The sequence below is a fragment of the Neltuma alba genome, unplaced genomic scaffold, assembly GCF_004799145.2.
Source record: "Neltuma alba isolate B1F8T4 unplaced genomic scaffold, ASM479914v2 tig00010701_pilon, whole genome shotgun sequence".
In the NCBI taxonomy this organism is placed as follows: Eukaryota; Viridiplantae; Streptophyta; class Magnoliopsida; order Fabales; family Fabaceae; genus Neltuma; species Neltuma alba.
In genome coordinates, this window is record NW_021635537.1 from 364,373 (window position 1) to 388,919 (window position 24,547).

General features: G+C 32.3%; 6 protein-coding genes and 1 long non-coding RNA gene across 7 annotated transcripts in view; all 7 read left to right on the plus strand.

The window, feature by feature from the left end:
* LOC114758449 (pentatricopeptide repeat-containing protein At1g12775, mitochondrial-like) lies at nucleotides 1–3,330 on the plus strand (the record flags this gene model as incomplete). The annotated part of the gene is made up of 3 exons (XM_028947481.1): nucleotides 1–111; nucleotides 298–401; nucleotides 2,190–3,330. Coding segments are annotated over exons 1-3 (1,356 nt in total), but the record flags the coding sequence as incomplete, so codon positions are not given.
* The window catches only part of LOC114758457 (pentatricopeptide repeat-containing protein At1g62670, mitochondrial-like), a 53,752-nt gene extending 49,372 nt beyond the window's left edge, over nucleotides 1–4,380 (plus strand). The window contains exon 2 of the mRNA XM_028947494.1: nucleotides 4,328–4,380. The gene's annotated coding sequence lies outside the window, so the exon portion shown is untranslated. The remainder of the gene's footprint in view (nucleotides 1–4,327) is intronic.
* Nucleotides 1–7,848, plus strand: part of LOC114758458 (putative pentatricopeptide repeat-containing protein At1g12700, mitochondrial) — a 38,577-nt gene extending 30,729 nt beyond the window's left edge. Inside the window, exon 2 of the mRNA XM_028947500.1 lies at nucleotides 7,755–7,848. The gene's annotated coding sequence lies outside the window, so the exon portion shown is untranslated. The remainder of the gene's footprint in view (nucleotides 1–7,754) is intronic.
* LOC114758450 (pentatricopeptide repeat-containing protein At1g62910-like) lies at nucleotides 3,342–7,263 on the plus strand. Its single transcript, XM_028947482.1, has 2 exons — nucleotides 3,342–3,830; nucleotides 6,685–7,263. The coding sequence occupies exons 1-2, from the start codon at nucleotides 3,399–3,401 to the stop codon at nucleotides 7,261–7,263; spliced, it is 1,011 nt and encodes a 336-aa protein (XP_028803315.1). The 5' UTR covers nucleotides 3,342–3,398.
* Nucleotides 7,849–19,439: 11,591 nt separating the features above from the next.
* LOC114758451 (pentatricopeptide repeat-containing protein At1g12775, mitochondrial-like) lies at nucleotides 19,440–20,114 on the plus strand. The gene has a single exon (XM_028947484.1). The coding sequence runs from the start codon at nucleotides 19,440–19,442 to the stop codon at nucleotides 20,112–20,114; it is 675 nt and encodes a 224-aa protein (XP_028803317.1).
* An 85-nt stretch (nucleotides 20,115–20,199) lies between these two features.
* On the plus strand, nucleotides 20,200–21,106 carry LOC114758452 (pentatricopeptide repeat-containing protein At1g62590-like). Its single transcript, XM_028947485.1, has one exon. It carries the CDS (start codon nucleotides 20,207–20,209, stop codon nucleotides 21,104–21,106), a length of 900 nt encoding a protein of 299 aa, XP_028803318.1. The 5' UTR covers nucleotides 20,200–20,206.
* Nucleotides 21,107–22,376: 1,270 nt separating this feature from the next.
* Nucleotides 22,377–23,945, plus strand: LOC114758466 (uncharacterized). Its single transcript, XR_003741805.1, has 3 exons — nucleotides 22,377–22,564; nucleotides 22,786–22,863; nucleotides 23,909–23,945. It is a non-coding gene; the product is annotated as an uncharacterized LOC114758466 (long non-coding RNA).
* The last annotated feature ends 602 nt before the right edge of the window (nucleotides 23,946–24,547 follow it).

Consider the following 24,547-nt stretch of genomic DNA (forward strand, 5'->3'; position numbering starts at 1 on the left):
ATGAGTGACCATTTCGGAGCTAAGGACAAAAAGAAGAAGAAGAAGAAGAAGGTTGTCATCGCTTGTGTCTCGCGTGGCCTGCTGGCATGGAGGAATGGTCTCAGTTGCAAGGTCACGTGTTTGAGACGCAGCATGTGAGAGAGCCTGAGGGAATCATTAGAAGAAGGTTGTCATCAATGACTCAGTGGAAATGGCTGTAGATGAATGTGTAAGAACCTAGTTTTTGAACTTGTAAAATCATTCAACTTTCTATGTTGGTCCTGAAACATGGTGAACCACACCTAAATCTTTTTGCAGAGGAAGAGGTTCAATATTATATTGGACTTGGTCAAGCTAGGACTGGTTGGAAAAAAGCCAATGTCTAAAATGATATTTGTAAAAGTTTCCCAGCAGAATAACCTGTCAGTCTTGTTAATTTCGAATTCTATGTGATAAATGAACATGCCAGAGGTTTTAACTAACTGTGTTGATATTGTTGTGTCTACAAGAGGGATTGTGGGGTGCACTACATAATGTGGTTGAGAAGATGGGAACCTAGTGTGACCCTTAACTACACAAAGGAAAAAGTTACTGGCTTAACATTTAGCTTATCACTTCAATTTCACCAATATAATACCATCATCATCAACTTACACAACCAGATTAGGGTTTGACACATTTATGCCTAAAATTGGCAATAAAACACTCATTTCTTTCCTGTCCACACTCATGCTTCGTTTTCTCATAATCAATCCATTCTATTATTCGAATCCCCCTTCAATATTGTGCCTTTATCTAATACTAATAACTCTGACCCATTTGTAACACCATCAAACCCCTCTCCCTTAGTGTTTTTGCTTCCCCTATGCATTCACCCTCTGATCACAGTCCTTCCCCATAGGTTCTATATACCCACACCATCTCCTTACTTCACCACCATCTCCACCTCAAAACCAGCCCCACATCGACAACATTCCCATCCAAAGGGAACAAGAACATGAACCAACGCATAAAGGAGATGTAGAAAAGAAAGAGAAGAAGAATATAGTCACTGAATACTAACATCACTTGCTTACTTCATTCAGCTCTTGCTTCACATGTTCATGCTCCTACGTTCATGGTCTCTTCCAACTTTTTCCTCTAGCTCCCGCCACACTTTTTATAGCTCCACCAAAAATGTTGCTTTTTTGGGTCGTACAAGGGCTTTTGGTAATTGATCAACATTTGCATCATCTCCTATCAGGCAACACTTCCCAATTTGTCAATACATTTTCTAAGCTTCTTATTTTGGCATTTCACATTTTTAGGTTTCTTTATATGTCATTTTCCCAACAGAATAATGTAAAAAAAAAGATCTCATTACTATTTTGTAATAATGTATTGCTGTTGTATTTTTCCGGTCCCATAATATTGTGTTGAAAAAAAAATGAGGTTGATACAAGTGTTTAAATAAGTTACCTATGTCTAATAATTTTCTTGTTCTTAAGAGTTGTTTTGTTATTTATACTTGACTATTGCTAAAGTAAACTATCAATTATATTACCTTGAATCCTTAATATAAAATCCAGTCAACTAATTTAAAAAGATTAAAAAAATTAAAAAAATTATTTACTTATTTTTTTTTCCAAACTAATTTTCTTAAATCATAAACTAATATATCATAAATATATAATCTAATTATACACTCAAATATTTTAGATAGATCATATAATATAAGTTATAATTAAATAATTTATTTAACTTATATAATCTTACTTTTGATTGAAATTTTAATGTTAAAATAGACACATATATCCCATGGCTAAAAGTAAAAAATAGAGACATCCATCTCAATAAACCTCACCCCCATTTTTCTTTTTTGAATGAAATAAAAATGATACAAATAATAATTTTTTTGGAGTGAGATATAAATAATAAAATGCCTTGTTTTACTTGAATATTTTAAAAGTGATACGTAAATAAATAATAATAATAATTTTCATATATGAATGCGATTAAAATTGAAACCAAATTATCGATGGCAGAAAAAATTGAAACCAAATGAGAACATTCTTCAAATTAAGCTGCAATAAATTGAGGTAAGAAAATAACTTATAATAAATAAATAAAAGGAATAGGCTTCCCCCTCCTCGTCGACCGCCCAATTCTTAGTGGAAGACTCTGTTGAAGAATCTGAATTTCTGAATGCAACTGAATATGTCATTTTGCAGAGCTCCTTCGCGGTATTTCTTCTCCCGATTTCCTCTGTTTTCTGCAGCTTCTACGTCTCCCTTCCTTCTTCCTCCCTCACATGTCTCGACTCTCTATTTCTGTTTCCATTCCAATTCGACAAATGCTCATAATATTGAAGAGGCCGTCTCTTCTTTTAATCTCTTGCTTCATGTGCGCCCCCAACCCTCGATAATACAAATTAATAAGATCCTAGTAGCTCTTGCAAAGTTGAAACATCATCGAACCGTTATCTCCCTTTTTGCACAAGCGGAATCTAAGGGATTCACGCCAACTCTGGTAACGCTGAACATCTTGATTAATAGTTACTGCCATTTGGGTCAAATGGCTTCTGCTTTCTCTGCCTTAGGCAAGATTCTTAAGATGGGCTGTCAGCCAGATACGATTTCTTTGACCACACTGATGAAGGGCCTTTGCATCAATAATGACGTTGGAAAGGCCTTGGATTTTTATGATGATCTGATAGCAAAAGGATTTCAGTTAAATGCAATTAGCTATGGCACACTGATCAATGGACTCTGTAAGGCTGGAAAAACAAGAGCTGCTGTTAAATTACTCAAAAAAATGGCGAGAGGGCCAGTTAAGCCTAACTTAGTTATGTATAGTACGATTATTGATGGCCTTTGCAGGGAAAGACTCATAACTGAAGCTTGTGATTTATTTCATGAAATTATTGATCACGGAATATCTCCTAATGTTGTAACCTACAGCTCTTTGATATATGGTTTTTGTGTCATGGGTAAAAAGGCAGAAGCTACAAAACTGTTCAATGAAATGATACGTAAGGGCACCAACCCTAATGTGTATACTTTTAGCATATTGGTCGATGCATTTTGTAAGGAAGGAAGTATGACTAAAGCTGAAGCTTTTGTTGCTATGATGATGAAGTATGGTACAATGCCTAATCATGTTACTTACAACTCTTTAATGGATGGTTACTGTTTGATCAATAATGTTGGTGAGTCAAGAGAATTACTCAAGAAGATGGTCAATAGTGGTTTGGCTCCTGATACTATTAGTTATAGCATTATGATTAATGGACTTTGTAAAATCAAGATGGTGGATGATGCCGTGAATCTCTTTAAAGAAATGCGTCATAAAAGCTTGACTCCCAATACTACTATAGTTCCCTTATCGACGGTTTGTTCAAGTCAGGCAAAATCTGTGATGTGCAAGATCTTATTTATGAGATGCATGTTAGTGGCCATACGCCTGATATAATATTTTACAATATTTTATTAGATGGATTGCGCAAAAGCCAACATCTTGACCAAGCAATTGCATTATTTAAGCAAATTGTTAACCAAGGAATTCGGCCTGATACTTCCACATATACCATACTTATTGATGGTTTGTGTGAGGGTAAGAGATTAAGTGATGCGCAACAGATTTTTCAGCTTCTTTTGGGTAATGGTTATCCTTTGAATGTCCAAGCATATACTGCTATGATCAAAGGACTTTGTAAAGAGGGTTTATATGATGAGGCAAAGGCCTTGCTCTATAAAATGAAAGAGAATGGATGCTTACCTGATGCTATAACTTTTGAAACACTTATTATACCTCTTTTGGAAAAAGGTGAGAATGATGAGGCAAAGAATCTTGTCGACAAATTATTCAGCAAGGTCTCTTGAAATGATAAAAGAAGGTTTGTCACTGTACTCCATATTCTGTGTTGCTGCTGGTCATGATAGAAAAGGTTGGCCAATGTGTTTTTTTAGGGGAAAAAGTTTGGCTGTAGTGATGTTTGGATTGAAGATTTTTTTTTTTTTTCAAGTCATATGTTTACTTATTTATTTATTACTTTTGTTGTAACTGGTGGTTTCTTTTGTTTTTATGTCTTTACATGAGCTTGATGGAACATGCTCACACACACTAGCATCTATCACCAAAATGACGCCTAGAATTCCTCTTCTCCCTATAGTAATTCCATCAGATCAGAGCACTAGACATACCTCACTCTTGTAATTCCTCTCCTCTCTCACCTTTGGTTGCTTAGTTTCATCATTTTTGCAAGCGCATCCAAAAAGCTCTATGCACCCTAGAATTTTTCAGGGTCATCACTATTTAAGAGGCCTACTTAAGCACGAGAATTTATAAATGCAAAATTTGCTTGTTCCAGGTATGGAACAGAAAGAGAGCATGGCAAATCATTCAGTCGACCACATGCCTGAGAGAACAAGCAAGATGCTGAGAATTCAACTGGTCGAAGGTCTTGTTCTAAGACTGATTGTAAAGCAAGCAAGCATGTAAAAAGAAGGCTTGATGGAAAATGGGTAATGCATAGTTTTGTGAAGGAATGTAATCATGAGCTTTTACCAGCTTAAGCTGTCGGTGAGCAAACAAGAAAATTTTTTGCTGCAATGGCTAGACAGTTTGCTCAATACAAAACCGTGGTTGGTCTGAACTGGGGCCTGGAGTCAGGGGATGCCAAGCTTCTACCTGGTTTTTGGGTGCAGATGCGCAGTATGAATTCAAACTTCTTTTGTGCAATAGATATTGGTGAGGATCAACGTCTGAAAAATCTTTTGTGATGTAGTCTTTTTTGACACCATCTATGTCAGAAACAAATATAAGTTAAGCTACCTCTTGCGCTTTTTGTTGGAGTAAATATGCGCTATCAATTTATACTGCTTGGGTGTGGCTTAATATCAGGTGAAAGTTGTAACATAATAAAGAATATCTGTTATTTATATGGATCTTGTTCATAAATGGTAAAAGGGTTTAGTGTTAAAGATCTTGTAGAGGTGTTTGGTTGGTTGGTTGTATTGTAGTTCTGATTCTCTGGGCTACATGTTTAGTTTTAATCAGGGTGTTGTATTTTGCCATAAAAATTTTCGAATGTTCTTCATTTTCCATTAGTTCATACTTAATATATCATCAGTCTTTTGCTTCTTTCCTCCTATATGAAAGGAGAAATTTCTACATGTACTCCTTGAAATTAAGATAACTAGTCAAAATTTGTGCATTAGGGGATGCCATTATGCTTTCTGATTGGAGTTTCCTTTAGTTCCTTGCTCATATTTTCCTGGCACTGATGATGACATGCCATTGTAGAGAAGAAATGTATGAAGGAAAAAAATCAAGGTATGACAACTGTAATGGCTTTGATTCAATTTTTATATGTGACTTGCATGTTAAACTGTGAAAAAAAATTAGGCCTTTATAAATTACATTCATATGCTATTTGATACCTTGGACCTTTTGGATGAGCATATCGTTGGGTTGGTTCAAGGATTTATTTTTCTTTGGGTTTAGCTGTGGCTTCCTCTTTCTTATCTTCTTCTTAACTGTTTGTTTTTGGTAGAAGCATCTAATCCATGAGCATGAAGTGACAGTTCTAAGAAGATGAGTGGTCATTAAGTAAGCCTTATGTTGATCATATATATTATATAATGCTATTATACTTTATGAATTACAACTCTATAGAGATAATTAATTAGCTGTATGGGCTTTACTTATCTTTATAAGTTTAAGGATCATATGCTTGACTATCCTAAATAACACCTTTGGCATCCTTCTTGTGTTTTTCCTTTTATATGGGTATTTGATTAGGTTAGATTCGAGCAAAGTTAGGCCCAATTTGGGTAACTTTTCCAAAGACCTTTTTTGCCTTCACATAGACTCGGACTCGAACTCAAGAACTCGTGCTTAAACAGCTAAAGTCCCTTTCACTATGATCAACGGCTTTTGTTTTTCTTTTTCTTTTTGTCCTTTTAAATATCTAAATTACTCGATAATTTTATAAAGCACAAGGGTGAACTGATAATTTTATGAAGCACAATTGATGGTTGATAAATATTGAACAAATGAATAGCAATTATGATAATTGATAAATATTATGCAAACACTTTCTGAGATTTTTGTAAGCACTATCTTTTTACGCTTTTGTTTCTCAACCGAATTGGGTAGAACTTATATTGTTAGTTAGTTATTGAATGAAATGGACAATTAGAAATGGGAAATCAGTTCATTTCCTCACGGTTCAATGGCTTCTTCCTGATAAGTCTTTAAAATCCGTGTGTAGAAGACCTCTGACTTTGGAAGAAGAGCAAAATAAAGTTGCTGACTCGACTAATTTTGGTGCTTGGGACTTCCAGTGCCTAGCTCCTATCATTCCCAGTGGAATTTTACCAACACTTATTTCCATGCTACCTCCAATGCTTGAAGCGGGTGAGGATGCTCTTTCTTGGAGTGCTACTGCAGATGGCTCTTTTTCTATTACTCGAAACTGAAAAAAGTCTTGTTCGTTTGCAGAAAATTGACTTTGTTAAATTGTCTTAACTCCCCATCAAAACGAAGAGTGGCAGACGAATGAGTAACGTGTAAAAACCTGCCCTTAGGAGGGAACAATAGCTGAGAACTGTTGCTAATATCCCGTAGGCTGAGGAGAAAAAGTAAGAATCTGCCCGAGGAGAGGCTCACATATGATATATTATTACTTATAGCATTATGATTAATGGACTTTGTAAAATCAAGATGGTGGATGATGCCGTGAATCTCTTTAAAGAAATGCGTCATAAAAGCTTGACTCCCAATACTATCATCTATAGTTCTCTTATCGACGGTTTGTTCAAGTCAGGCAGAATCTCTGATGTGCAAGATGTTATTTATGAGATGCATGTTAGTGGCCATACTCCTGATATAATATTTTACAGTATTTTATTAGATGGATTGTGCAAAAGTCAACATCTTGACCAAGCAATTGCATTATTTAAGCAAATTGTCAACCAAGGAATTGGGCCTGATACTTACACATATACCATACTTATTGATGGTTTGTGTAAGGGTAACAGATTAAGTGATGCGCAACAGATTTTCCAGCTTCTTTTGGTTAATGGTTATCCTTTGAATGTCCAAGCATATAATGCTATGATCAAAGGACTTTGTACAGAGCGTTTATATGATGAGGCAAAGGCCTTGCTCTATAAAATGAAAGAGAATGGATGCGTACCTAATGCTATAACTTTTGAAACACTTATTATACCTCTTTTGGAAAATGGTGAGAATGATGAGGCAAAGAATCTTATCGACAAGGTATTCATCAAGGTCTCTTGAAATGATAAAAGAAGGTTTGTCACTCTACTCCATATTTTGTGTTACTGGTGTTCATGATGGACAAGGGTGGCCAATGTGTTTTTTTCAGGGGAAAAAAGTTTGGCTGTAGTGATGTTTGGATTTAAGATTTTTTTTTTTTTTTCAAGTCATATTTTTTACTTATTTATTTATTACTTTTGTTGTAACTGGTGGTTTCTTTTGTTTTTATGGCTTTACATGAGCTTGATGGAACATGCTCACACACACTAGCATCTATCACCAAAATGACGCCTAGAATTCCTCTCCTCCCTATAGAAATTCCATCAGATCAGAGCACTAGACGTACCTCACTCTTGTAATTCCTCTCCTCTCTCACCTTTGGTTGCTTAGTTTCATCAGTTTTGCAAGCGCATCCAAAAAGCTCTATGCACCCTAGAATTTTCAGGTTCATCACTATTTAGGGGGCCTACCTAAGCATGAGAATTTATAAATGCAAAATTTGCTTGTTCCAGGTATGGAACAGAAAGAGAGCATGGCAAATCATTCAATCGACCACATGCCCGACAGAACAAGCAAGATGCTGAAAATTCAACTGGTTGAAGATCTTGTTCTGACTGATTGTAAAGCAAGCAAGTATGTAAAAAGAATGCTTGATGGAAAACAGGTAATGCATAGTTTTGTGAAGGAATGTAATCATAAGCTTTTACGAACTTAAGCTGTCGGTGAGCAAACAAGAAAGTATTTTGCTGCAATGGCTAGACAGTTCGCTGAATACAAAATCGTGGTTGGTCTGAATTGGGGCCTGGAGTCAGGGGATGCCAAGCTTCTACTTGATTTTTGGGTGCAGATGCACGGTATGAATTCAAACTTCTTTTGCACAGTAGATATTGGTGAGGATCAACGTCATCAACGTCTGAAAAATCTTTTGCGATGTAGTCTTTTTTGACACCATCTATGTTAGAAACAAATATAAGTTGAGTTACCTCTTGTGCTTTTTGTTGGAGTAAATATGCACTATCAATTTATACTGCTTGGGTGTGGCTTAATATCAGATGAAAGTTGTAACATAATACAGAATATCTGTTGTTTATATGGATCTTGTTAATAAATGGTAAAAGGGTTTAGTGTTAAAAATCTTGTAGAGGTGGTTGGTTGTTTGTTTGTTTGTATTCTGATTCTTTGGGCTACATGTTAAGTTTTAATCGGGGTATTGTAGTTTGCCATAAAAATTTTCAAATGTTCTTCATTTTCCATTAGTTCATACTTAATATATCATCAGTCTTTTGCTTCTTTCCTCCCATATGAAAGGAGAAATTTCTACATGTACTCCTTGAAATTAAGATAACTAGTCAAAATTTGTGCATTAGGGGATGCCATTATGCTTTCTGATTGGAGTTTCCTTTAGTTCCTTGCTCATATTTTCCTGGCACTGATGATGACGTGCCATTATAGAGAAGGAATGTATGAAGGACAAAAATCAAGGTATGACATAACTGTAATGGCTTTGATTCAATTTTTCTATGTGACTTACATGTTAAACTGTGAAAAAAATTACGCCTTTGCAAATTACATTCATATGCTATTTGATACCTTGGACCTTTTGGATGAGCATATAGTTGGTTTGGTTCAAGGATTTATTTTTCTTTGGGTTTAGCTATGGCTTCCTCTTTCTCATCTTCTTCTTAACTGTATGTTTTTGGTAGAAGCATCTAATCCACATGCATCAGGTGACAGTTCTAAGAAGATGAGTGGTCATTAAGAAACAAAAGCTGTAACTTCAGGTAAGCTTTAGTATTGATGGTTTTGGTAGTAACAAGCCTAAAGCACTCTAGTAACTTAAAGGAGCATGCCTTTAAAAAAATTTGTCAAACTTATAGCGGCATAATTGATAATTCATAACTACAATATCATTAAGCCTTATGTTGATCATATATATTGTATAATGCTATTATGCTTTATGAATTACAACTCTATAAACATAATTAAGTATATCTTTATAAGATTAAGGATCATATGCTTGACTGTCCTAAAGAACACCTTTGGCATCCTTCTTGTTTTCCTTTTATATGGGTATTTGACTAGGTTAGATTCGAGCAAAGTTAGGCCCAATTTGGGTTACTTTTCCAAAGATGTTTTTGCATTCACATAGACTCGGACTCGGACTCGGACTCAAGAACTCGTGCTTAAACAGCTAAAGTCCCTTTCACTATGATCTACACATAATGTTTTTCATTTTTTTCCTTTTAAATGTCTAAATTACTAAATGAATTTTTTGAAGCACAAGGGTGAAGTGATAATTTTATGAAGCACAATTGATGGTTGATAAATATTGAACAAATGAATAGCATTATAGCAATTATGATAATTAATAAATATTAAACAAACACTTTCTGAGATTTTTGTAACCAATATTTTTTTACACGTTTTATTTCTCATCTGAATTGGGTAGAACTTATATTATTACTCCTCCGATCCTTAATATAGGACCCAATTGTTGAGTTGGCTTTGGTCCTAAATATAAGACTCATTTGTCATATTTATCAATTTTCTCTAAATTACCCCTATGAATACTCCCTCAACCATAATCAAGTAGAAGAGGAAGATAGGGTATTAAGAAAGATGATTATGGTATTTTAAGAAAAATGTGTCACATTTCTTATAATTAACTAACTTACCTAACTTCCTTAATCTAATCAAATTAGTTAAATGGGTCTTATATTAAGAACCGGAAGAATACTTAGTTATTGAATGAAGTGGACAATTAGAAATGGGAAATCAGTTCATATCTTCACTGTTCAATGGCTCCTCCCTGATAAGTCTTTAAAATCGGTGTGTAGAAAACCTCTGACTTTGGAAGAAGAGCAAAGTAAAGTTGCTGACTCGGCTAATTTTGGTGCTTGGGACTTCCAGTGCCTAGCTCCTATCATTCCCAGTGAAATCTTACCAAGAATTATTTGCATGCTACCTCCAATGCTTGAAGCTGGTGAGGATGCTCTTTCTTGAAATGCTACTGCAGATGGCTCTTTTTCTATTACTCGAAACTGAAAAAAGTTTTGTTCATTTGCAGAAAATTGACTTTGTTAAATTGTCTTAACTCCCCACCAAAAGGAAGAGTGGCAGACGAATGAGTAACGTGTAGAAACCTGCCCTTAGCAGGGAACAATAGCTGAGAACTGCTGCTAATACCCGTAGGCTGATGAGGAAAAGGAGGAATCTGCCGGAGGAGAGGCTCACATCTGATATATTACTCAAAACTGGAAAAAGTTTTGTTCATTTGCAGAATATTGACTTTGTTCAATTGTCCAACTCCCCACGGCATGCATGGCAACATCAACCCTTGAATTGGGTTAAATTAAATGTTGATAGAGTGATGTCTCCTTCTAGAAACCGAGCTGGTTGTGGGATTTTCTCATAGCCTCAGCATTTGTAGTGCGTTTGAAGCAGAGCAATGGGCTGTTCTTAAGGGGTTGCTAATGATTGCTTGGGATTAGATTCCACCACTGTCAGTTTATTTGCTGTTTTAGGGCCTTAGCCCTCTTCTGTATTCAAAAAAAAAAAAATCTAGTAATTTATTATTTGCTGCTAATCAGGTTTATTGGTTAAAACTATTATTATCAGAAAAATTATTTTGAAAAAAAAATAAATAAATATGAGAGACAAAGTGGATTGGGTCTTATATTTAAAATTAAAATAAAAATCAAACAAGATCTTATATTAAGAATTAGAGATAGTATTACATAATAAGTAATGGTAAATGATTTTTTTTAAAAAAAAAAAAACCTAGGGGAGTTGGGTCTTAGGACCTCGTTAAGACCAAAGTATGTATTCATATTCAGAAAATGTTTACAAAATTATTTATAGACCGTCTGCTAATAAGATTCTAAACTTATAATCTTGTGTCGACTGTAATGATAATTGATTTCAACCCTGAATTCACATTTTTGAGCCCAATTCACATTTAAGGGCCGCCGGGTTTTTTCTCATGTCCATGAGCTCTAGCCCTCAGAATAATAATACTTATAATTATAGGTTATAATTATACATAATTGTTAAAGAAGGTTGGGTTGACCTGAGAAGTTAGTTTTTCCTAATATGGTTTGTCAATGTTCAAAATATTAAATAAGATAAGTTGTTTTTATCTTATATTAGATGTCGAAATATTGATTTGAATCAACCAAGTTCCTGTATTAATCGGGCCAAAGAAAGGACTATTGGGTGCTTAGGCAGTGAAACAAATCTTCAAAACAAAAAATTAAGTAAAAAAGTTGAATATTTTTCACACATTATTTCCAGTTTAAAAATAAGAGATATTATTTATGAAATATAAATGATTTGCATTTTTTGCCAACAAATAACTTGAATGAATCTACAAAGATGTTTGGATAAAATCCAAACTATGATTTGAAAATAACTTCTGAGAAAAAAAGTGATTTTAAAAATAAATTTTGAAAGAATAAATTTGTAAAAAAAAAGTGATTTTGATAAAATGAGACTATGAAATTATTTGGTTACTTATTATCAGAAACACTTTTTTATATACTGAAATTATTTGATTAGTTATTATCAGAAACACTTTTTTATATACAAATTACTAAAAAATATATAAGTTAATATAATAATTACATAAAAGATAGATTTTAATTTATAATTTTATTTGAAGTAATAAATTTGTTAATAATTTTTTTGCCAATATAATAAATGCAATATGAAAAAATAATTAATTAGTTGTTAGTACGCGAATATATATATTTATAAAATATAAGATTAAAAAAAATTAAAAATAACTTTTTTCCTTATAGAAATGAAAAAAAATTATGGGAAAATTGGTTAAAAAAAAATCTTGCACACAGCGGATCATACTTGCACTTGCACAATTTGAGGTCCTTCTGGCCAATTAAAATTTCAAATAGGGATTTTTTTTACTAATTTTTCCAAAAATTATTTTATCTTAAAGGTTATAAATATGAAATTCCATGATCTTTTCTTTTTTTTACAAAATTGAATAAACACATATTAAAACAATTTATTAGTTATTAAACTACTTAATAATTTGAAGGGCGAGGAAACAGCAAGGAGATAAGGCCAGTTTTTTATTTCAATTTGAATTTTGAAGGGCATTTTTGTTCAAATTTCTTCTGACATTCATAATAATTACTCTAGTAACCAGTTTTTTAGTCCCAAAAACAAAAATTTTTGCTTTCTCCAAAACCTTGATTTGTGAGGCTTAAAAACTTAAGGTGTTTGGATACTTTAAAGCCCACTCTATGGTTTAAGGTTTAAAAGTCCTTTTTCAACAATTGCCAAACACCCCGATAATCATATTGATAATCTCATAACATAAAAGTACAGTCCCTTAAGATAGTGTATGGAGATTCCACCAATAGAGACACTTCTCTCTATTGTGTGCTTTTCCCTTTTGTGGAATAAACATTATTACTTCTCATTATTAGTTTTCGTTAATCGATTGAGGGGGCCTTTCCATGTATTTTATTTTGTGAAATTTTATAATTGAGTTAACAACAAGTTTTATATTTTATACTAATATTATAAAATTGACCACTCATTTGCTGGTCAAAAAAAAAAAGACTACTCATCTAAAATACCATAATCATCTTTCTTAATACCCTTTCTTTCTCTCCTACTTGGTTATAGTTAAGAGAGTGTCCAGATGGGTAATTTAGAAAAAATTGATAAATATGAAAAATGGGTCTTATATTTAGGACCAAAACTAACTCAACAATTGGATCCTACATGAAGGATCGGAGGAGTATTATTTAACTAGATAAAGTAAGATGTTCATTGGAGTCAAAACTTTTATTTAATATTTTAAAAGCCGGACCAGATGTTGAATTAAAAAAAACAGCGAATCATGATTGAACCAGTAACATGATAATAAATATAAATAATATTATATAACTATAAGATAATATAGATCTATATCAACTTAAACATCAAATTCTTTAAAGAAAAAAGAAAAAAAATAAATATCTCAATTTTATAATGAATTAACAAACTCAAATAATATTAATATATATACCTCACAGCTGAGAGAATCATTGAAAATAGAGTAAAATACTCTAACCACCCCTCAGTTTTACCTTAATTACATAGACATCCCTTCTATTTTGAAAACCCATATAGACTTCTCTTAAAATTAAAATACAGGTTACGCTAACCTGCCTTATATAATTGATATTTTATTTTCATCTATTCAAACTGTTAGTTAACCGTTAATTTTAACTTTTTAAACTCTTTTTTTTACCAAAATACCCCTTTTTATCATGAGAATTAATTAAACACTTATATTCCTAAAAAGACTATGCAACCAAGAACTGCTTTTAATACATGAATTTTCAAACTTTTTAATATATGATAAAATTTATTAATTTTGAATTTATTCTAAAATTTTATAATTTTAATTTTTCATCATATTTTAAATTTCTTTATTTTATTTTTTTAAATGGTTAAAAATATATATCAAACGCATATTTTTACTCACTATATAGTATAAACTATGTAAGTTTAATAGATTGTGTAAGTCATTTGAATCTATAATTTAAAATTATTAAACATATTTTTTCTACAAACATTTATAAACACATTAAGTTTAGATTGGAAACATTAAGCAAATAACTATTTGTAAAAATAAGAAAATAAAAATAAGGAAAAATAAAATAAAATGTAGTTTAATATAAATTTTGGGGATTGATTAGAATGGGGTAAAATAGTAAATAAAATTTATTTTAATATAAATTTTAATTAAAAATTATGTTTTTAGAATCTTTTGAGAATATTCTTAACGGTGTTAACATATTGGACTAAACTATATGTTTTCAAAATATAGGGGAGGTTCATGTAATTAAGGTATAACTGAAGGGTAGTCAATGTATTTTACTCTTGAAAATAATATATTCTTCCTATTCTTAATATAAGACCCATTTAACTAATTTGATTAGATTAATGAAGTTAGGTAAGTTAGTTAATTATAAGAAATGTGACACGTTTTTTCTAAAATACCATAGTCATCTTTCTTGATACCCCATGTTCCTCTTCTACTTGATTATGGTTGGGAGAATATCTATAGAGATAATTTAGAGAAAATTGATAACTATGAGAAATGAGTCTTATATTTAGGATTAAAATCAACTCAATAATTGGATCTTATATTAAGGACCGGAAGAGTACTAAATATACATGACTTTATGTTAATCATTTTACATAAAAATAAAATATCAACATATTCAAATAAATAATACAAATAAAATGACAAATGAGAAATAAGAAAACCTAAAACAAAAAGATGATACCTGGATAAATGTGGTGTGGTGGTAGCTGACATTAAATGATGACTTACTTTTACAGCACTCAGCTACTTTTCACTCCCACCAATTTTACACCTTCGGGCGAACATTTTCCTTTCAGATCTCATCCCTCCACCTTCAGGCCATCACATCTCTCCTATGCTATCTTCTTTCATCTTCTCCTTTGATTTCCCTTTTTTCCTTTCTTCTTCTTCGATTTGGGATAGTCTATTAGTTTTTTCCCCCACCCACACAAGTGTGTAACAAACTCAGGCCATCTGTATTTTGCAAAGCGTTCCTTGTTTCTAGTTTTACGTTGGCTTCTAATTCCAACGTTCGCTTAAAGCGGCTCAAAATAGCTCAAAATGGCAAGGCGGGCCAATCACGTGGAACAAGCTAGAAAGTATTCTTGTAATCGGCCGGACTGGTCTGACCATCCGGTTTAGTCCGATTTTTAATCATTATTTTTGTGTTTTTTTTGGTCAAAAAATCATTACTTTTATGTTTAAAGGATAAAATTCATTGGAAGCGTCTTATTAAAAAATTAATTACGCAAAGGTATTTTAAAAGTTCAGGTTTTGAACTAATGCAACTCATTTTTAGTAGATGTAACTTTTTTCTAGTTATATACAACATATTTTCAGTTAGGTGCAAAGATTTTTTGTTTTGCATATGGTTAAATGGTCTGTTTGGATTAGCAGTACAAAATAACTTATTTTCAATATGACTTTTAGAAAAGTAGATTTGGTCAAAAATCATTACTTTTATGTTTAAAGGATAAAATTCATTGGAAGCGTCTTATTAAAAAAATTAATTACGCAAAGGTATTTTAAAAGTTCAGGTTTTGAACTAATGCAACTCATTTTTAGTAGATCTAACTTTTTCTAGTTATATACAACATATTTTCAGTTAGGTGCAAAGATTTTTTGTTTTGCATATGGTTAAATGGTCTGTTTGGATTAGCGGTAACAAAATAACTTATTTTCAATATGACTTTTAGAAAAGTAGATTGGGTAAAAGTCAGATTGATTAATGTAATTTATGTTTGGATTAGCTTTTATAAAAATTAGTTTGTAAAGTAGGAAAGTATTTTGGATTATGATTAGATAAGTAAGTTTAGTTTGTAGAATGACAAAAATAGGTATGAATTTTATTAATAATAAAAAATTATTAAAAATATGATAATGATAAGGAAAAAGCTATATTTAATGAATAAAATATATTTGAATTAGAAATCATAGTAATATGAAAATTTTTAAACGAAATAATATTATATAATAAATTAGATGATATACTTTGTACCGTTTATGTAAATACAACATGAAAAATAATATTAAAAAATAAAAACATTATAAAAAATATGTTACAAATTATTTTTATTTAAAAATTATTAAGAATAAATAGCTAAAAACTGGTTGGGAAGCACAAAGAATATGCAAAGAAAAGTATAAGGAAAATAAAAATATAAGAACAAAAATGTCTTGATTCTAAAAAGTTATTTTTGCATAAATCATAAGTAAATTTCAAATACTTTTGCAATCATACTTACAAAAAATAACTTTTGTCGCATAAGCAAAATTAACCAAAAGTTAATCCAAACACCTTACAAAATGCTAAATGTGAGTTTGGCTTTCAGAAGTTGCTTTTCACACAAAAATGTATCCAAACAAGACAAATTTGTATATAAGTGAAGAAGAGTTTCAACATAGGTTGCTCTGTATCCTTAAAGGCTTAAACAAATTTCCTATACCTTTTAACAATTAATTTTTTAGTCAATAATTTTTTAGGAATTTTTCTTCTCAACATCTAATTAATTTCTTCCCCTCACATGATAATGCGAGAAGTATATTTAAGTCATGTTTGTCATCAGAATTAAAATTATTTATAAACACATTTTATATAAGTTGAGATTTTCATATATTTATCTCGTATTTCATAAATCACAACTAAAAAACTACTTATAAACTATTCTAAATAGAATCTTAAGTCAAGAATCTAAATAAACAAATTCACTTTTTTTTTCCAGGATTGTAAGTTATACATTAGTATGACTTGCCACCAGACGACAAAAGTCAGTCAATTGGGATAGGTTTCAATATAGCGTCCATGTTCTTTTTCTAATCTTGATAATCCAGACAAAAACGTCACTTCAATCTTCTCTTTTTTGGTCCTTAAATTATTATTCAACATTTTATCCCTCAACTTGGTTTTGATTTATAAATTGTAACTTATGTTTCTTTTTCATATATCTATTTTATTTATAAAATTATGATTTTTTAAATATAATAGGGACTTGAATTATGCGGAAAATCGATTAAAATCTATAAAGTATGGATGTGATGATTGGGTGTGTAGACGCATTAAAAAAAGTGGTGGAAATTACTGAACGGAACTGAGACTCCCAAAGAATATAGGGTTCAAATCATACTACCTCCAATTTTGAGAATATTAGTTTAATTATCCTAATAAATACGTCTTAGTTTTTTTAAGCTATTATTTTTAATTATGTACATTAGACCAATATCTTAATTGATAATCTCTTTATATATAATTAATAGATATATTTTGAATAAACGATATTATAAATTTCAGAATAAACTTTTTGTTTAATTCTTATATTTTGAATTAGAGACAGCATATCAAAACCACCGTACCATACATATGTAATATGTATTACATCTATGCATATTTTTTCCTAATTTCTCCACCGAAATAAGTTCATAATGGGAGAACCTCACTAAACATCAAGTAATTATCGCAGCTACAGGTCGGGTGTTCAAACATGAGACTAGTGATTAAATTGGAACAATTTATAGCCAATCAATCCAAGCGCTCGTAGGTATCTATGCATATGTTTAAATTTTCTGCTCAAAACTTAGAATTTTGGGAAATTATTTGTATATAAGTCAAAATTTGATGCTATATACATATAAAAATTAAATTTAAAATAGTATAAGATTAATGATCAGGAGGGTTTTTCATTGGTTTTGAAGGTTAATAATATCATTTGTAGATTATTTAAAATTTAAACGAATTTTGTGCAATTTATTCTAAATTTTAAAATTATTATTAATGAAATGTTTCTTCTTTCCAATTTTTTTCACTATTAACTATATTAACGGTAGAGTTTTCAAAACTATTATGCAGCTCACAGTAAACAAGAAAAAGGATGATATTTAGAAAGAAATAGTTAAACTTCCAAGATCAACTATATTTTGATAGAAAACTATTTTTAGGAATTGGCTTATATTTATTATTAGAGAGAGTATTTGTATCACTGTTTAGTATGTACTCACCCAATTATCCATATTGATTTAAATTTGAGCAGTAAAACAGAATAATGTTAGATTTTTCATCTAAAAGGGAAAATCTCAAGGATATTTCTAATAATGCATTAATTTTGTATTTTTTTTGGTCCCATAATATTTGTTGTGCTGAAAAGAAAAAAAAATATTTTGTAGGCTGACACAAGTTTTTAAATAAGTTACATTATGTTTGGTTGGGAAGAAATTTAAGGGGAGGAGAAAAATAGGGGAGAAAATGGAGGAGAACATGAATTTTTTTTTTTGAATTAGATAAGCAAACACAGAGAAAAAAATGATAAGAAAAAAAAGTGTGGGTCTCATATATTTTTCTCCCCAAATTTTCTTCCTAATATTGGAGAGATTTTGGAGGAAAACTTTCAATATGTATATAAAGGTATTCTTGTAATTGTAAATATCATGCATTTTTTCTCATCTTTCCCCCCCCCCAAAAAAAGTAGCATCTAGATAACTAGAAACTAATCCTCTCAAAATGTAAAAACTATTAAAATGGGTTCTGCCTATCCAAATATAAGAAAAGATAATATTATTTCTTCACTTTTTTCCTCCTTCTATTTTCCCCCTCTATTTTCTTCTCTCCAAATTTTCTCTCAATCTCAATCCAAACATAGTGTTAATATCTATAATTTTTTTCCTTTTAAAGAGTTTGTTATTGCTAAAGTAAATGATTGACGTTTTAATGTTAAAACAGATACATGTATCTCGTGGCCAAAAATAAAAAAAGAGACATCCATGTCAATGGAAAACGACTTCTGCTCCCCAAATTTTTTTAATGAAATTAAAATTAAAATTATAGTAATAATAAAATGAGATTACATATTGCATGCAAATATTACATATTACATATTTATAAAATTAATGATTTGGAAAACTTTTCCCTGACATTAGATGCGTATCTAGCCAGATGACATATTGTTATGACGAGAGATTGGTATTATTCTTATTAATACAAATAACCTTTACATTTTTCTTATGCAATCTACAGGAGTCACTCTTGTAAATAAGGGTTTATTTGAAATGGCGATAAGAGCGTTTAAAAGTATATTTTTAATCATAATTTATAAAATATAAAGTATATATTTGAAGAGAGTTTTATCTGGACTTATTTAAAATAAACACTTAAAAGAAATAGGTCTAAAAATTCAGTATAAGGCAGTGTGAAAACATAAGTGTAGAAAAGTGCCACATCCCAAGTAGCAGATAATAATATGATATGGAGCTCGTCCATGAATTTTCCCGTCGTGTCTCATTCCCCAGGTTTATCTACAATCATTTCAATCATCTGCATCTTCGAATATTTCATTGCATATATTTTGTTTTCAAACATACCTTTATTAATAAAAAAGAACAAATAAAAAATGCAATAAATAAATTGAAAAGGAAAGAAAATATACCTTTATTAAGCCATAGCATTCTGAATTTTCGTACGGTAGAACCTATCCGGAGAAAGTTTTGGACTTTTGGTGCGTCTCTAGTGGCACGAACTTTTTTCCGGCTTCCCCCGCTCGATCGACCGCCCAATTCTTGGTGGAAGACTTTGTTGGAGGATCTGAATTTCTGAATGCAACTGAAGATGTCATTTTGGAGAGCTCCTTCACGGTATTTCTTCTCCCGATTTCCTTTGTTTTCTGCGGCTTCTACGTCTTCCTTCCTTCTTCCTCCCTCACATGCCCCGACTCTCCGTTTCTGTTTCCATTCCAATTCGACAAATCCTCAGAATATTGAAGAGGCCGTCTCTTCTTTTAATCGCTTGCTTCATGTGCGCCCCCGAACCTCGATGATACAAATTAATAAGATCTTAGGAGCTCTTACAAAGTTGAAACATCATCGAACAGTTATCTCCCTTTTTGCACAATCGGAATCTAAGGGATTCACGCCAACTCTGGTAACGCTGAACATCTTGATTAATAGTTACTGCCATTTGGGTCAAATGGCTTCTGCTTTCTCTGCCTTAGGCAAGATTCTTAAGATGGGCTGTCAGCCAGATACGATTTCTTTGAACACACTGATGAAGGGCCTTTGCATCAATAATGACGTTGGAAAGGCCTTGGATTTTCATGACGATCTGGTAGCAAAAGGATTTCAGTTAAATGCAATTAGCTATGGCACACTGATCAATGGACTATGTAAGACTGGAAAAACAAGAGCTGCCATTAAATTCCTCATAAAAATGGCGAGAGGGCCAGTTAAGCCTAACTTAGTTATGTATAGTACGATTATTGATGGCTTTTGCAGGAAAGACTCATAACTGAAGCTTGTGATTTATTTCATGAAATTATTGATCACGGAATATCTCCTAATGTTGTAACCTGCAGCTCTTTGATACATGGTTTTTGTGTCATGGGTAAACAGGCAGAAGCTACAAAAGTGTTCAATGAAATGATACTTCAAGGCATCAACCCTAATGTGTATACTTTTAGCATATTGGTTGATGCATTTTGTAAGGAAGGAAGTATGACTAAAGCTGAAGCTTTTGTTGCTATGATGATGAAGTATGGTACAATGCCTAATCATTTTACTTACAACTCTTTAATGGATGGTTACTGTTTGATCAATAATGTTGGTGAGTCAAGAGAATTACTCAATAAGATGGTCAATAGTGGTTTGGCTCCTGGTATTATTACTTATAGCATTATGATTAATGGACTTTGTAAAATCAAGATGGTGGATGATGCCGTGAATCTCTTTAAAGAAATGCGTCATAAAAGCTTGACTCCCAATACTATCATCTATAGTTCCCTTATCGACGGTTTGTTCAAGTCAGGCAGAATCTCTGATGTGCAAGATGTTATTTATGAGATGCATGTTAGTGGCCATACTCCTGATATAATATTTTACAGTATTTTATTAGATGGATTGTGCAAAAGTCAACATCTTGACCAAGCAATTGCATTATTTAAGCAAATTGTCAACCAAGGAATTGGGCCTGATACTTACACATATACCATACTTATTGATGGTTTGTGTAAGGGTAACAGATTAAGTGATGCGCAACAGATTTTCCAGCTTCTTTTGGTTAATGGTTATCCTTTGAATGTCCAAGCATATAATGCTATGATCAAAGGACTTTGTACAGAGCGTTTATATGATGAGGCAAAGGCCTTGCTCTATAAAATGAAAGAGAATGGATGCGTACCTAATGCTATAACTTTTGAAACACTTATTATACCTCTTTTGGAAAATGGTGAGAATGATGAGGCAAAGAATCTTATCGACAAGGTATTCATCAAGGTCTCTTGAAATGATAAAAGAAGGTTTGTCACTCTACTCCATATTTTGTGTTACTGGTGTTCATGATGGACAAGGGTGGCCAATGTGTTTTTTTCAGGGGAAAAAGTTTGGCTGTAGTGATGTTTGGATTTAAGATTTTTTTTTTTTTTCAAGTCATATTTTTTACTTATTTATTTATTACTTTTGTTGTAACTGGTGGTTTCTTTTGTTTTTATGGCTTTACATGAGCTTGATGGAACATGCTCACACACACTAGCATCTATCACCAAAATGACGCCTAGAATTCCTCTTCTCCCTATAGAATTCCATCAGATCAGAGCACTAGACGTACCTCACTCTTGTAATTCCTCTCCTCTCTCACCTTTGGTTGCTTAGTTTCATCAGTTTTGCAAGCGCATCCAAAAAGCTCTATGCACCCTAGAATTTTCAGGTTCATCACTATTTAGGGGGCCTACCTAAGCATGAGAATTTATAAATGCAAAATTTGCTTGTTCCAGGTATGGAACAGAAAGAGAGCATGGCAAATCATTCAATCGACCACATGCCCGACAGAACAAGCAAGATGCTGAAAATTCAACTGGTTGAAGATCTTGTTCTGACTGATTGTAAAGCAAGCAAGTATGTAAAAAGAAGGCTTGATGGAAAACAGGTAATGCATAGTTTTGTGAAGGAATGTAATCATAAGCTTTTACGAACTTAAGCTGTCGGTGAGCAAACAAGAAAGTATTTTGCTGCAATGGCTAGACAGTTCGCTGAATACAAAATCGTGGTTGGTCTGAATTGGGGCCTGGAGTCAGGGGATGCCAAGCTTCTACTTGATTTTTGGGTGCAGATGCACGGTATGAATTCAAACTTCTTTTGCACAGTAGATATTGGTGAGGATCAACGTCATCAACGTCTGAAAAATCTTTTGTGATGTAGTCTTTTTTGACACCATCTATGTTAGAAACAAATATAAGTTGAGTTACCTCTTGTGCTTTTTGTTGGAGTAAATATGCACTATCAATTTATACTGCTTGGGTGTGGCTTAATATCAGATGAAAGTTGTAACATAATACAGAATATCTGTTGTTTATATGGATCTTGTTAATAAATGGTAAAAGGGTTTAGTGTTAAAAATCTTGTAGAGGTGGTTGGTTGTTTGTTTGTTTGTATTCTGATTCTTTGGGCTACATGTTAAGTTTTAATCGGGGTATTGTAGTTTGCCATAAAAATTTTCAAATGTTCTTCATTTTCCATTAGTTCATACTTAATATATCATCAGTCTTTTGCTTCTTTCCTCCCATATGAAAGGAGAAATTTCTACATGTACTCCTTGAAATTAAGATAACTAGTCAAAATTTGTGCATTAGGGGATGCCATTATGCTTTCTGATTGGAGTTTCCTTTAGTTCCTTGCTCATATTTTCCTGGCACTGATGATGACGTGCCATTATAGAGAAGGAATGTATGAAGGACAAAAATCAAGGTATGGCATAACTGTAATGGCTTTGATTCAATTTTTCTATGTGACTTACATGTTAAACTGTGAAAAAAATTACGCCTTTGCAAATTACATTCATATGCTATTTGATACCTTGGACCTTTTGGATGAGCATATAGTTGGTTTGGTTCAAGGATTTATTTTTCTTTGGGTTTAGCTATGGCTTCCTCTTTCTCATCTTCTTCTTAACTGTATGTTTTTGGTAGAAGCATCTAATCCACATGCATCAGGTGACAGTTCTAAGAAGATGAGTGGTCATTAAGAAACAAAAGCTGTAACTTCAGGTAAGCTTTAGTATTGATGGTTTTGGTAGTAACAAGCCTAAAGCACTCTAGTAACTTAAAGGAGCATGCCTTTAAAAAATTTGTCAAACTTATCGCGGCATAATTGATAATTCATAACTACAATATCAGTAAGCCTTATGTTGATCATATATATTGTATAATGCTATTATGCTTTATGAATTACAACTCTATAAACATAATTAAGTATATCTTTATAAGATTAAGGATCATATGCTTGACTGTCCTAAAGAACACCTTTGGCATCCTTCTTGTTTTTTTCCTTTTATATGGGTATTTGACTAGGTTAGATTCGAGCAAAGTTAGGCCCAATTTGGGTTACTTTTCCAAAGATGTTTTTGCATTCACATAGACTCGGACTCGGACTCAAGAACTCGTGCTTAAACAGCTAAAGTCCCTTTCACTATGATCTACACATATTGTTTTTCATTTTTTTCCTTTTAAATGTCTAAATTACTAAATGAATTTTTTGAAGCACAAGGGTGAAGTGATAATTTTATGAAGCACAATTGATGGTTGATAAATATTGAACAAATGAATAGCAATTATGATAATTGATAAATATTAAACAAACACTTTCTGAGATTTTTGTAACCAATATTTTTTTACACGTTTTATTTCTCATCTGAATTGGGTAGAACTTATATTATTACTCCTCCGATCCTTAATATAAGACCCAATTGTTGAGTTGGTTTTGGTCCTAAATAAAGACTCATTTGTCATATTTATCAATTTTCTCTAAATTACCCCTATGAATACTCTCTCAACCATAATCAAGTAGAAGAGGAAGATAGGGTATTATTAGAAAGATGATTATGGTATTTTAAGAAAAATGTGTCACATTTCTTATAATTAACTAACTTACCTAACTTCCTTAATCTAATCAAATTAGTTAAATGGGTCTTATATTAAGAACCGGAGGAGTACTTAGTTATTGAATGAAGTGGACAATTAGAAATGGGAAATCAGTTCATATCTTCACTGTTCAATGGCTCCTCCCTGATAAGTCTTTAAAATCGGTGTGTAGAAAACCTCTGACTTTGGAAGAAGAGCAAAGTAAAGTTGCTGACTCGGCTAATTTTGGTGCTTGGGACTTCCAGTGCCTAGCTCCTATCATTCCCAGTGAAATCTTACCAAGAATTATTTGCATGCTACCTACCTCCAATGCTTGAAGCTGGTGAGAGGATGCTCTTTCTTGAAATGCTACTGCAGATGGCTCTTTTTCTATTACTCGAAACTGAAAAAAGTTTTGTTCATTTGCAGAAAATTGACTTTGTTAAATTGTCTTAACTCCCCACCAAAAGGAAGAGTGGCAGACGAATGAGTAACGTGTAGAAACCTGCCCTTAGCAGGGAACAATAGCTGAGAACTGCTGCTAATACCCGTAGGCTGATGAGGAAAAGGAGGAATCTGCCGGAGGAGAGGCTCACATCTGATATTACTCAAAACTGGAAAAAGTTTTGTTCATTTGCAGAATATTGACTTTGTTCAATTGTCTAACTAACTTCCCACGGCATGCATGGCAACATCAACCCTTGAATTGGGTTAAATTAAATGTTGATAGAGTGATGTCTCCTTCTAGAAACCGAGCTGGTTGTGGGATTTCTCATAGCCTCAGCATTTGTAGTGCGTTTGAAGCAGAGCAATGGGCTGTTCTTAAGGGTTG